Here is a 13,028-nt window from a genome sequence, read left to right as displayed (position 1 = left end):
AAAAGATTGGGACATTGTTTATTTCTCAAAAGCTCCACTGCTTAGCTCTCTAATTCTCTCTCTCTCTGTGTATCTGTCTGTCTCCTACTTGCATTTTTTTTATTACGCTAAATGGTCTCTGCATAATGACTTTCTTAGCACTTAATTCAGATGTTCATATCTAAATGGTGCACGAGGACAGATCTGGGGTTACAGTTGCATCGGACTACAATTGTGTTGTTTTTTTTGTAGCTTGGAGTAATGTGTTTGTGTGTGTTAACTCTCGTCTGTGTGGAAGGTGTCCTTTTTGTGGACTTTCATGTTTTTGGGGATTTGTAGTACTATATTTTAATATGTTAGAGGTGTATGACACCATTATACCAGCAGCACTCCATCACAACCATAGTGTTATGGCACGCTGTCTACCGGTCTTCAAAAACCTTGGATTAGCCTACAGCACAACTCTCTCAACTGTATGTTGAGTGGCATGTTTAAACCAATCAAACATTTCTAATTGATATACATTTCTGTTAATTTGTCTTTTTAAATAAAAAATAAAAAAATACTTTTGGTTTGGTCCTGTGTGATAAACTACCATAATAATAATAATAATGCACTAATGAAACAGTAGCTTTAATAATAGACATCTTTCACCCACTGCAAAGAAGTTTTGGATAAAGAATACATTTTATGAGATCTAAAATGAGCTACAGTGCCTTGCGAAAGTATTTGGCCCCCTTGAACTTTGCGAACTTTTGCCACATTTCAGGCTTCAAACATAAAGATATAAAACTGTATTTTTTTGTGAAGAATCAACAACAAGTGGGACACAATCATGAAGTGGAACGACATTTTTTGGATATTTCAAACTTTTTTAACAAATCAAAAACTGAAAAATTGGGCGTTACAGTTTTATATCTTTATGTTTGAAGCCTGAAATGTGGCAAAAGGTCGCAAAGTTCAAGGGGGCCGAATACTTTTGCAAGGCACTGTATGTACACAAGGCCATGTTTTGTGAGTTTTGGCGAAATGATGTGTAATAATATGAATCGACCAACAAAATGACTATCTACCAGTGAATAGTTTTCTTCTTCTTCTTCTGTTTCTATTTCTCTGCAGTCTGCTCTGTCTTCTTCTTCTTCTGTTTCTATTTCTCTGCAGTCTGCTCTGTTTTCTTCTTCTGTTTCTATTTCTCTGCAGTCTGCTCTGTTTTCTTCTTCTTCTTCTGTTTCTATTACTCTGCAGTCTGCTCTGTTTTCTTCTTCTTCTGTTTCTATTTCTCTGCAGTCTGCTTTTTTCTTCTTCTTCTGTTTCTATTTCTCTGCAGTCTGCTCTGTTTTCTTCTTATTCTGTTTCTATTTCTCTGCAGTCTGCTCTGTTTTCTTCTTCTGTTTCTATTTCTCTGCAGTCTGCTCTCAGTTTTCTTCTTCTTCTTCTGTTTCTATTTCTCTGCAGTCTGCTGTTTTCTTCTTCTTCTGTTTCTATTTCTCTGCAGTCTGCTGTTTTCTTCTTCTGTTTCTATTTCTCTGCAGTCTGCTGTTTTCTTCTTCTTCTGTTTCTATTTCTCTGCAGTCTGCTGTTTTCTTCTTCTTCTGTTTCTATTTCTCTGCAGTCTGCTGTTTTCTTCTTCTTCTGTTTCTATTTCTCTGCAGTCTGCTGTTTTCTTCTTCTTCTTCTGTTTCTATTTCTCTGCAGTCTGCTGTTTTCTTCTTCTTCTTCTGTTTCTATTTCTCTGCAGTCTGCTCTGTTTTCTTCTTCTTCGTCTGTTTCTATTTCTCTGCAGTCTGCTGTTTTCTTCTTCTTCTGTTTCTATTTCTCTGCAGTCTGCTCTGTTTTCTTCTTCTTCTTCTGTTTCTATTTCTTTGCAGTCTGCTCTGTTTTCTTCTTCTTCTTCTGTTTCTATTTCTCTGCAGTCTGCTTTTTTCTTCTTCTTCTGTTTCTATTTCTCTGCAGTCTGCTCTGTTTTCTTCTTCTTCTTCTGTTTCTATTTCTCTGCAGTCTGCTCTGTTTTCTTCTTCTTCTTCTGTTTCTATTACTCTGCAGTCTGCTCTGTTTTCTTCTTCTTCTTCTGTTTCTATTTCTCTGCAGTCTGCTCTGTTTTCTTCTTCTTCTTCTGTTTCTATTTCTCTGCAGTCTGCTCTGTTTTCTTCTTCTGTTTCTATTCCTCTGCAGTCTGCTCTGTTTTCTTCTTCTGTTTCTATTTCTCTGCAGTCTGCTCTGTTTTCTTCTTCTTCTTCTGTTTCTATTTCTCTGCAGTCTGCTGTTTTCTTCTTCTTCTGTTTCTATTTCTCTGCAGTCTGCTGTTTTCTTCTTCTTCTGTTTCTATTTCTCTGCAGTCTGCTGTTTTCTTCTTCTTCTGTTTCTATTTCTCTGCAGTCTGCTCTGTTTTCTTCTTCTTCTGTTTCTATTTCTCTGCAGTCTGCTGTTTTCTTCTTCTTCTGTTTCTATTTCTCTGCAGTCTGCTCTGTTTTCTTCTTCTTCTTCTGTTTCTATTTCTCTGCAGTCTGCTCTGTTTTCTTCTTCTTCTTCTGTTTCTATTTCTCTGCAGTCTGCTCTGTTTTCTTCTTCTTCTTCTGTTTCTATTTCTCTGCAGTCTGCTGTTTTCTTCTTCTGTTTCTATTTCTCTGCAGTCTGCTCTGTTTTCTTCTTCTTCTGTTTCTATTACTCTGCAGTCTGCTCTGTTTTCTTCTTCTTCTGTTTCTATTTCTCTGCAGTCTGCTCTGTTTTCTTCTTCTGTTTCTATTTCTCTGCAGTCTGCTCTGTTTTCTTCTTCTTCTTCTGTTTCTATTTCTCTGCAGTCTGCACTCAGTTTTCTTCTTCTTCTGTTTCTATTTCTCTGCAGTCTGCTCTCAGAAATCCACCGTGATTGAGTTTCCCTTCATATCATGTCTAACGAGCTGTATAGATGATATTAGTCTCTGGTTACATCCAAAATAACACCCAATATAGTGCGGGCTGTGGTCAAAAGTAGTGCACTATGTAGGGAATAGGGTGCCATTTGGGATTTAACCCTTTACAAGAGAACAATGGGGTACATCTTCGTAATGGGGAGAGCATATTCATCGGTCCTTGAGTGAAGTTAATCTGAAGATATTTCAATAGAAACGGAGGTCGTATGGATTGTGAATAATTGTTTAGATAATTAGATAATATGCCCTGTTTGTCATCATAGACTGAACTGTACCATGTAGAAGGAGATCAGGGCAAGGCTAATGTGGCCATTTCTCAGTCTGAACAGTGTAGTGGCATGGTAAGGAACCAGAGAGTTGGATGTGTTTCAAATGGCCGTAGGGTTCTGTATAGGGATGTGCCCAGGCTGCTGTAGACTGTGGAGGGGTCTGCTGGCTGCTGTAGACTGTGGAGGGGTCTGACGGCTGCTGTAGACTGGAGGGGTCTGACGGCTGCTGTAGACTGGAGGGGTCTGACGGCTGCTGTAGACTGGAGGGGTCTGCTGGCTGCTGTAGACTGTGGAGGGGTCTGCTGGCTGCTGTAGACTGTGGAGGGGTCTGACGGCTGCTGTAGACTGGAGGGGTCTGACGGCTGCTGTAGACTGGAGGGGTCTGACGGCTGCTGTAGACTGGAGGGGTCTGACGGCTGCTGTAGACTGTGGAGGGGTCTGACGGCTGCTGTAGACTGGAGGGGTCTGACGGCTGCTGTAGACTGGAGGGGTCTGACGGCTGCTGTAGACTGGAGGGGTCTGCTGGCTGCTGTAGACTGTGGAGGGGTCTGCTGGCTGCTGTAGACTGTGGAGGGGTCTGACGGCTGCTGTAGACTGGAGGGGTCTGACGGCTGCTGTAGACTGGAGGGGTCTGACGGCTGCTGTAGACTGGAGGGGTCTGACGGCTGCTGTAGACTGTGGAGGGGTCTGACGGCGGCTATAGACTGGAGGGGTCTGCTGGCTGCTGTAGACTGTGGAGGGGTCTGACGGCTGCTAAAGACTGGAGGGGTCTGCTGGCTGCTGTAGACTGTGGAGGGGTCTGCTGGCTGCTGTAGACTGTGGAGGGGTCTGACGGCTGCTATAGACTGGAGGGGTCTGACGGCTGCTGTAGACTGGAGGGGTCTGCTGGCTGCTGTAGACTGTGGAGGGGTCTGCTGGCTGCTGCAGACTGTGGAGGGGTCTGACGGCTGCTATAGACTGGAGGGGTCTGCTGGCTGCTGTAGACTGTGGAGGGGTCTGCTGGCTGCTGTAGACTGTGGAGGGGTCTGACGGCTGCTGTAGACTGTGGAGGGGTCTGACGGCTGCTGTAGACTGGAGGGGTCTGACGGCTGCTGTAGACTGTGGAGGGGTCTGCTGGCTGCTGTAGACTGTGGAGGGGTCTGACGGCTGCTATAGACTGGAGGGGTCTGCTGGCTGCCGTAGACTGTGGAGGGGTCTGCTGGCTGCTGTAGACTGGAGGGGTCTGCTGGCTGCTGTAGACTGGAGGGGTCTGACGGCTGCTGTAGACTGGAGGGGTCTGCTGGCTGCTGTAGACTGGAGGGGTCTGCTGGCTGCTGTAGACTGGAGGGGTCTGACGGCTGCTGTAGACTGCGGAGGGGTCTGCTGGCTGCTGTAGACTGTGGAGGGGTCTGACGGCTGCTATAGACTGGAGGGGTCTGCTGGCTGCTGTAGACTGTGGAGGGGTCTGACGGCTGCTATAGACTGGAGGGGTCTGCTGGCTGCTGTAGACTGTGGAGGGGTCTGACGGCTGCTATAGACTGGAGGGGTCTGCTGGCTGCTGTAGACTGTGGAGAGGTCTGACGGCTGCTGTAGACTGTGGAGGCGTCTGACGGCTGCTATAGACTGGAGGGGTCTGCTGGCTGCTGTAGACTGTGGAGGGGTCTGCTGGCTGCTGTAGACTGGAGGGGTCTGCTGGCTGCTGTAGACTGGAGGGGTCTGACGGCTGCTGTAGACTGCGGAGGGGTCTGCTGGCTGCTGTAGACTGTGGAGGGGTCTGACGGCTGCTATAGACTGGAGGGGTCTGCTGGCTGCTGTAGACTGTGGAGGGGTCTGCTGGCTGCTGTAGACTGTGGAGGGGTCTGACGGCTGCTGTAGACTGTGGAGGGGTCTGACGGCTGCTATAGACTGGAGGGGTCTGCTGGCTGCTGTAGACTGTGGAGGGGTCTGCTGGCTGCTGTAGACTGTGGAGGGGTCTGCTGGCTGCTGTAGACTGTGGAGGGGTCTGACGGCTGCTGTAGACTGGAGGGGTCTGCTGGCTGCTGTAGACTGGAGGGGTCTGCTGGCTGCTGTAGACTGGAGGGGTCTGCTGGCTGCTGTAGACTGTGGAGGGGTCTGACGGCTGCTATAGACTGTGGAGGGGTCTGCTGGCTGCTGTAGACTGTCGAGGGGTCGGCGGAATGGAAATTGAAATCTGTTGGTAAATGAGGCCCCCGAGGCCTCCCTCTTCTCCCCCCAAGGCTTCCTCTCTCCTCTCCCCTCTTCTCCTTTATCTTGTCCTCCTCTCCTCTCTCCCCCCCAGTCCTCCCGCTTCTTCCCCGGGGAGACGGGCTTCTCATGCTGCTGGCATTTACAATCTGCTCCCCAATTATCTACCTTCAGCCTCTACAGCCTGGCCCCTGGCAGGAGAATAATAAAGCCCATCTCTGTACCTCCCCACACACACACACACACCACCGTCCAATCCTCTCTGAATGCCCATCTCTGCCCTCCCATGCAATGCCTCCCTAAAATATTGTAGCTCTTTTCGTCACCATGTTGCCGGTACATTGGCAATGGAGTGTCACTCCTACTTTCTCTGTAGTATGGAACTTGAAGGAGCTGTAGTCTTACAGACCAGATTGTTGTGGTTATCAGTGCTTTCTGTAGGCCCAGCCCCCACACGGGTGGGAGAAGGGTATTTGTCAGCAGAGTTTTGTTACAAGTAATTCATTCCCATGGGGTTCACCAAAACATTGTCGTGCAGACCTATTGTTAGGCCTACCAGGTGTTCCTGTGAGGAGGTTGTCCATAGATACTGTTTCCATCCAGTAGGTCTCCTGTGAGCAGGTTGTCCATAGATACTGTTTCCATCCAGTAGGTCTCCTGTGAGCAGGTTGTCCATAGATACTGTTTCCATCCAGTAGGTCTCCTGTGAGCAGGTTGTCCATAGATACTGTTTCCATCCAGTAGGTCTCCTGTGAGCAGGTTGTCCATAGATACTGTTTCCATCCAGTAGGTCTCCTGTGAGCAGGTTGTCCATAGATACTGTTTCCATCCAGTAGGTCTCCTGTGAGCAGGTTGTCCATAGATACTGTTTCCATCCAGTAGTTCTCCTGTGAGCAGGTTGTCCATAGATACTGTTTCCATCCAGTAGTTCTCCTGTGAGCAGGTTGTCCATAGATAATATGTATTTATTTACTAACGCATTCTTAGTCAATAATGCAGTGGTCCGAGTGCAAGGATCACTTGCACAGTGTTAATTGTCCCTCTTCTTCTCTTCCAGATAAGTTCAATGCCTATGTGACACTGAAGGTGCAGAATGTCAAAAGCACGACCATCACGGTGCGCGGGGACCAGCCATGCTGGGAACAGGACTTCATGTTGTAAGTACAGTGTCAGCCATGACATGCTGTTCATCCCCCAGGCCTAGAGTTGGCGCTGTCTCTGTGAGCGTTGCCTCTGTCTCTGTCTCTGAGAGTGTTGGCGCTGTCTCTGTCTCTGAGAGCGTTGGCGCTGTCTCTGTCTCTGAGAGTGTTGGCGCTGTCTCTGAGAGCGTTGGCGCTGTCTCTGAGAGCGTTGGCGCTGTCTCTGAGAGCGATGTCCTAAGTATATTTTTTTTACATTCATTTTAATGTTACTGTCACCAGTACAATTTCAACAAAAAACATAAAAATATATAATTTTGTCCTTGTAACATTTAAATTGAAATACTGTAGAATTCAATGAATTCTTATGGAGGACTTCTGAGGTGTGCCAATATGGTGGCTTCAAAGCCTCTGCTTGGCCAATACATAGCATCAGCAATCCAGGGTTCGTATATACATCACTGGTTCTGTTGTAATGGAATGAGTGAGAGGGAATGAGACCCTGGCCGTTAGGACCAGTGTTGGGGAGTAGTGAACTAAATATATTTCAACTAGTAGTTTAACGACATTTTGCAGTAGCTTGGTGGTCGTTTAACTAAATTCAAATCTTGGTAGTGTTTTTGGTAGTTAATAACCTTTTTGACATGTAGTGGTGTAGCTAACTACTGGAACTACAAACTATTCTTTTGTTAAAAGAAAACAAAATAGTGGTTTACACGGAACCCAAACCTAGGGGCGCGTGCGCCATCGTGCTCTATCGTGCATAAAATTATTTTGCCCTCCACACACTAAACGCGATCACGACACGCAGGTTAAAATATCAAAACCAACTCTGAACCAATGACATTAATTTTGGGACAGGTCGAAAAGCATTAAGCACTTATGGCAATTTAGCTAGTTAGCTTGCATTTGTTAGCTAATGTTAATTTGTCCTATTTAGCTAGCTTGCTGTTGCTAGCTAATTTGTCCTGGGATATAAACATTGAGTTGTTATTTTAACTGAAATGCACAAGGACCTCTACTCCGACAATTAATCCACACATAAAACGGCCAACCGAATCATTTCTTGTCATCTCCTTCCAGGCTTTTTAATCTTTGAATTTATATGGTGATCCCATCGAAACTTTCAATGTATTACCACGACAACCGGCATCAAAGTTCATCTTTCAATCACCCACGTGGGTATAACCAATGAGGAGATGGCACGTGGGTACATGCTTCTATAAACCAATGAGGAGATAGGAGAGGCAGGACTTTCAGCGCGATCTGCGTCAGAAATAGGAATGACTTCTATTTTAGCCCTTGGCATCGCAGACGCTCGTTGGCGCACGCGAGCAGTGTGGGTGCAATAATTGAATAACATGGATTTCTAAATTTATTTTGCGACGCGCACGAGACGTGTCCGGTCTGGTCAGCATGTTAGTTGAAAAGAATGTCCTTAATCTGCATCAGAACTGCCTAATTCTTACTTGAAGATGTTTTTGTTTAAAAGGCTAAATTCCATTATTAACTTCTGACTCCATGGTGATCTGTAGTCTATGGCATTTCAGTTGTCGATATGATCATGAATCTTGCAGTAGTTTAGATGTCGTCAATTACTTTTTCAAAATGACTTTAGTTAAAGGGGCAATCAGCAGTTAAAGCAATAAAAAGCATTTTCCCTGCCCCTGTTTTGGTAAAACGTTGAGGGATGATGCTGGAGAAATGTAACCCATCTCAAATTCATAGACAGCGCTATGGATGCAAGGACTGACCAGCCATGATGTCAAAAGAGTAGTTTTAACCATGTTTTGATGCTATATAGTGTTTGTTTATATTTACTTTGTTTACAAACATTTGAGTAAAACAAGCTTAGGGTTCTGACAGGGTATGACAGTTGAACTATTCACACAAGGCATGTATAAGTTATATTCTTCAACAATCAATGGGTACGTATCATTAAATCACAAGTCCAAAAATGGATGTAGCAACTGCAGATTGTCCCTTTTTTAAAGACACTACAAGGCTAGCTTCATGCTGCATTCGTAACCCAGTGGCAAGTTACCACATTTGACTGGGAAAAATCCACTTGGAACAGCCCTCCAATTGGTAATTACTAGTGGGAAACTCGTCCTGAGTTAAATGCAACGACAAAACTATATTTTCCGAGTAGCTTCCCCGACACTGGTTGGGACTCCAGCCTAGCTGAGAGACGGACGCTGCTTAGTGGGAATTTAGCATGTAGCTGGTGGGAGTGATGTGAAGGGAAATTGCATCGGAGACCACTGATAAATGAACAGGCAGATGTAAATTGAATGAGCAGAGTGTAGAGTTGTAGGAGAGGGGAGTAATTGTCTGGGATGTGTACATCCATGGCTCATCACATGGGTCTAACCGACTATCACATGTTTAGTCTGTTTTTCTGGTTTGTTGTAACTTCTTTTAATTCCCTTCACCCTTTTTGTCATTGTTCTTCTCCCTGTGGATTCTGGTAGATGAATGTGTTTACACAGTAGGGGCCTAGGTCTTTATTGTGAAGATTGGAAATGTCTTGAAGATGTTATGTTTTCTAGGGTGTGTTTTCTGGTTGGGTGTACGTGTGCGTGCAGACCTCTGACTCCTCTTGACTGAACTGAATGCCAGTTCCAGGAGGCTAGTTTGTGTTTAAAAGGATGGAAGGTAGCAGAGGGTGGCATCGGGGTTAATGGCAACCCTCCGTTTACACAGATTGTCTGGTTCAAGAGGAAGAATAGAAAGAGGAGGGTTGAAGACGGGAGGAGAGGTTCTTTATTCTACAACCTCTGAGGCCTCTGAAATGGCATTTGACCACAATGTAGCACTCACTGTGTAGAAGGTAAACCAATGTAGCACTCACTGTGTAGAAGGTAAACCAATGCAGCACTCACTGTGTAGAAGGTAAACCAATGCAGCACTCACTGTGTAGAAGGTAAACCAATGCAGCACTCACTGTGTAGAAGGTAAACCAATGCAGCACTCACTGTGTAGAAGGTAAACCAATGTAGCACTCACTGTGTAGAAGGTAAACCAATGCAGCACTCACTGTGTAGAAGGTAAACCAATGCAGCACTCACTGTGTAGAAGGTAAACCAATGCAGCACTCACTGTGTAGAAGGTAAACCAATGCAGCACTCACTGTGTAGAAGGTAAACCAATGTAGCACTCACTGTGTAGAAGGTAAACCAATGTCGCACTCACTGTGTAGAAGGTAAACCAATGTCGCACTCACTGTGTAGAAGGTAAACCAATGTAGCACTCACTGTGTAGAAGGTAAACCAATGCAGCACTCACTGTGTAGAAGGGCGAAGGAGTGTAGCCACACACTCATATACACACACACAGACACACAATAGCTGGGACGGTAAACCGGACGTTATCGACACCGAACAAACCGACCACTTATCGTGGACATTTTGCTGATATTGTTCATTACGATAAATGACCTATTAGGCTCCTAATAGAGAAATGTGAAGTTTTGCAAAGAAATAAGTCTGCTGATACGAGTGGTTGTTAATGGGTACAACATTGAAAGAGGTTAGTAGTAGCTGTAAGGGTCATAACTGTGGTGTACATTTAATGTTATAAAGGTATTGTTCAATGTATCGCTATCGTGCTAATTCAGTGAATTTATCGTGATGTGGATTTTGATCCATATCGCCCAGCTCAGACACACACTCAGACACACACTCACTCACACACACACACACACACACACACACACACACACACACACACACACACACACACACACACACACACACACACACACACACACACACACACACACACACACACACACACACACACACACACACACACACACACACACACACACACTTGTGTATCCTGAAATCCTGAATAGGGCCTCTGGCTGTGTAGGTTTGATTTTATTACTCTTCTTTTCTTTATGCTTTTTATTACTACTTTTAAAAATATATATATTTTAGGCCTAAAAACCCAGGGATTATCGTGTGATAACTCCCGACTAAGGGCTGTTCTGAGGCCTGAGAACCCAGGGATTATCATGTGATAACTCCCGACTAAGGGCTGTTCTGAGGCCTGAGAACCCAGGGATTATCGTGTGATAACTCCCGACTAAGGGCTGTTCTGAGGCCTGAGAACCCAGGGATTATCGTGTGATAACTCCCGACTAAGGGCTGTTCTGAGGCCTGAGAACCCAGGGATTATCGTGTGATAACTCCCGACTAAGGGCTGTTCTGAGGCCTGAGAACCCAGGGATTATCGTGTGATAACTCCCGACTAAGGGCTGTTCTGAGGCCTGAGAACCCAGGGATTATCGTGTGATAACTCCCGACTAAGGGCTGTTCTGAGGCCTGAGAACCCAGGGATTATCGTGTGATAACTCCCGACTAAGGGCTGTTTTTAGGCCTGAGGTGAAACCGACAGTAAACTATGTGCATTTTCGTTTCGTTTTACCTTTGTTTATATTGTCAATTCATTGGATGTATCCATTATATCTGGCAGGTAGCCTAGTGGAGCGTTGGGCAAGTAACCGAAAAGCTGCTGGTTCAAATCCCTGAGTCGACTAGGTGAAAAATCTGTCTGTGCCCTTGAGCAAGGCATTTAACCCTAATTGCTCATGTAAATTGCTCTGGAAAAGAACATCTGTAAAATGACTAAAAATTAAATGATAAATAAATGTCGCCTGGATCAGAGAAGCTGTTAGTCTCGTCACATTCATATGCAGGGTGAAGATCGCAAACAATAACATGCAGAGTTGCAAAGACAGTGAGGATTATATTAACCCCCTGCTGTATCAAACAGCACTGATACGTTTGGTTTTGGTACAGCGGGGGGTTAATATAATCCTCACTGTGTGCCTTTGAAATATGTTGCAGAGAATTATTATCAAAACTAAAATAAAAATTGCAATCTCAACCGTGCATATGAACATGAGGAAACTGACTGCTTCTCTGATCCAAATGAATCCATCAGGATCATTCTTCACGTTTTAGTCATTTAGCAGATGCTCTTATCCAGGCTAGTAACACGGGGGAACATTGTCTAGACACTTTTTCCCATGGGAGATTAAGTTTATAAATTGACTGGCTGGGCTGTGGGACAATGGATGCATATTGTTAAATTGAATTACCTGTGTGGAATGCGGAGATTGTGTTCAATAGCTCCTTGCTAGCAACCAATCAGCATCCAGGATCCAAACAACCCGTTTTTTTAATTGCCATTTGATTCGTGATTGATATTGTACTGCATTGTTGAAGAGCGTTTAGCAAGTAAGCATTTTCACTGTACTGTGTGCACGTGACCAGTAATATTTGATTTTGACACACACTGTGCAGGATTAGAGAGGTGGAGGGTGGGAAAGAGACGTGCAGATAGGGATAGCCCAGTTGACTTTATTTGGGGTACTACTTCCCTGGCAAAGAGACGAGGGATTAAAACAGGATAGTAGAGGATTATGTGTTAAAATAGCTGTAGTTTAGTGGCACTGACTGACTGACCGTGTGCACCTTCCAAAATGTGTGTTGTGCTGTGTGTTTCTCTGGGGGGAGGGGGGGGGGGGGTGGGATGGGCAAATGGACAAATTAATTAGGCCACTATTTTAGATTCTACTCCATTTTACATGGTGTCTGGTAGGGAGAGTATCTCCTACTGCCTTTTTCCCTCCTGGTCTCGATTGGTTTTTGTGTGATGTGTAATTCCCAGCTAGGCTTGTGGCCAATCAAAAAGGGCTATGGTTTTTGCAATACCCCTAACCGGCAGGGTAGCCTAGTGGTTGGACTAGTAACCGGAAGGTTGCAAGTTCAAACCCCCGAGCTGACAAGGTACAAATCTGTCGTTCTGCCCCTGAACAGGCAGTTAACCCACTGTTCCTAGGCCGTCATTGTAAATAAGAATTTGTTCTTAACTGACTTGCCTAGTTAAATAAAGGTAAAATAAATAAATAAATATTTAAAAAAAACGAGGAAGAACAAGACACAACCATGTTGTTCCACTTCTCTAACATCAAACCATTTATTTTACTGCTAAAGTGATAGATATTGTGACCCCCCCCTTAACCTCAAAACATGCTGAATAATGCCTGGCTGGGGGGGTGGGGAAGTAAAGTAACCCAATATTGTTCTGATATTGGTCAAATTTGGAATAGAAATAGTAATTTGTCTGCACTACATCTACAAATAAACAGCATTATGATGTGATCTTGATTGTACTCAGCTATCCCTGAACCTGATTTAGCTTTGAGCCTTTTTGCAGGTGTCTTCAACACTATTGCTGATTAATAAATTAAGGGTTGAAAGGTACACTTTGGGAATTATCAGAAGTCATTCATAACAGAGATGATGCTTGAGTCAAGGCCAGGAACACAGGATTAGACCCGGATTGGCAAGCTTTTAAGCAACTGAGGAATCATTGTGTAAAACAAATCAGAAAGGCTAAATCTGATTATTATGTAACCTCTCGTTCAGATTGTAACCCGGCTGGAAACTGTCAAATCCCTGAAGGGCTCTACTTCCTCTTCTCTGCCACAACAAATCAATTCAGATACTGGCCTCATTATTTTTTTTAAATGG

At 44.7% G+C, this 13,028-nt stretch overlaps 1 protein-coding gene across 1 annotated transcript in view; it reads left to right on the top strand.

The window, feature by feature from the left end:
- The window catches only part of LOC135513460 (protein unc-13 homolog B-like), a 91,439-nt gene that overhangs the window by 60,346 nt on the left and 18,065 nt on the right, over positions 1 to 13,028 (top strand). The window contains exon 3 of the mRNA XM_064936339.1: positions 6,399 to 6,498. Within this exon, the coding sequence (XP_064792411.1) occupies positions 6,399 to 6,498 (100 nt within the window). The remainder of the gene's footprint in view (positions 1 to 6,398; positions 6,499 to 13,028) is intronic.

Source organism: Oncorhynchus masou, chromosome 25 (genome assembly GCF_036934945.1).
Source record: "Oncorhynchus masou masou isolate Uvic2021 chromosome 25, UVic_Omas_1.1, whole genome shotgun sequence".
NCBI lineage: Eukaryota > Metazoa > Chordata > Actinopteri > Salmoniformes > Salmonidae > Oncorhynchus > Oncorhynchus masou.
The sequence above is the reverse complement of the archived record's forward strand: the minus strand, read 5'-3'. Positions and strand labels throughout refer to the sequence as shown.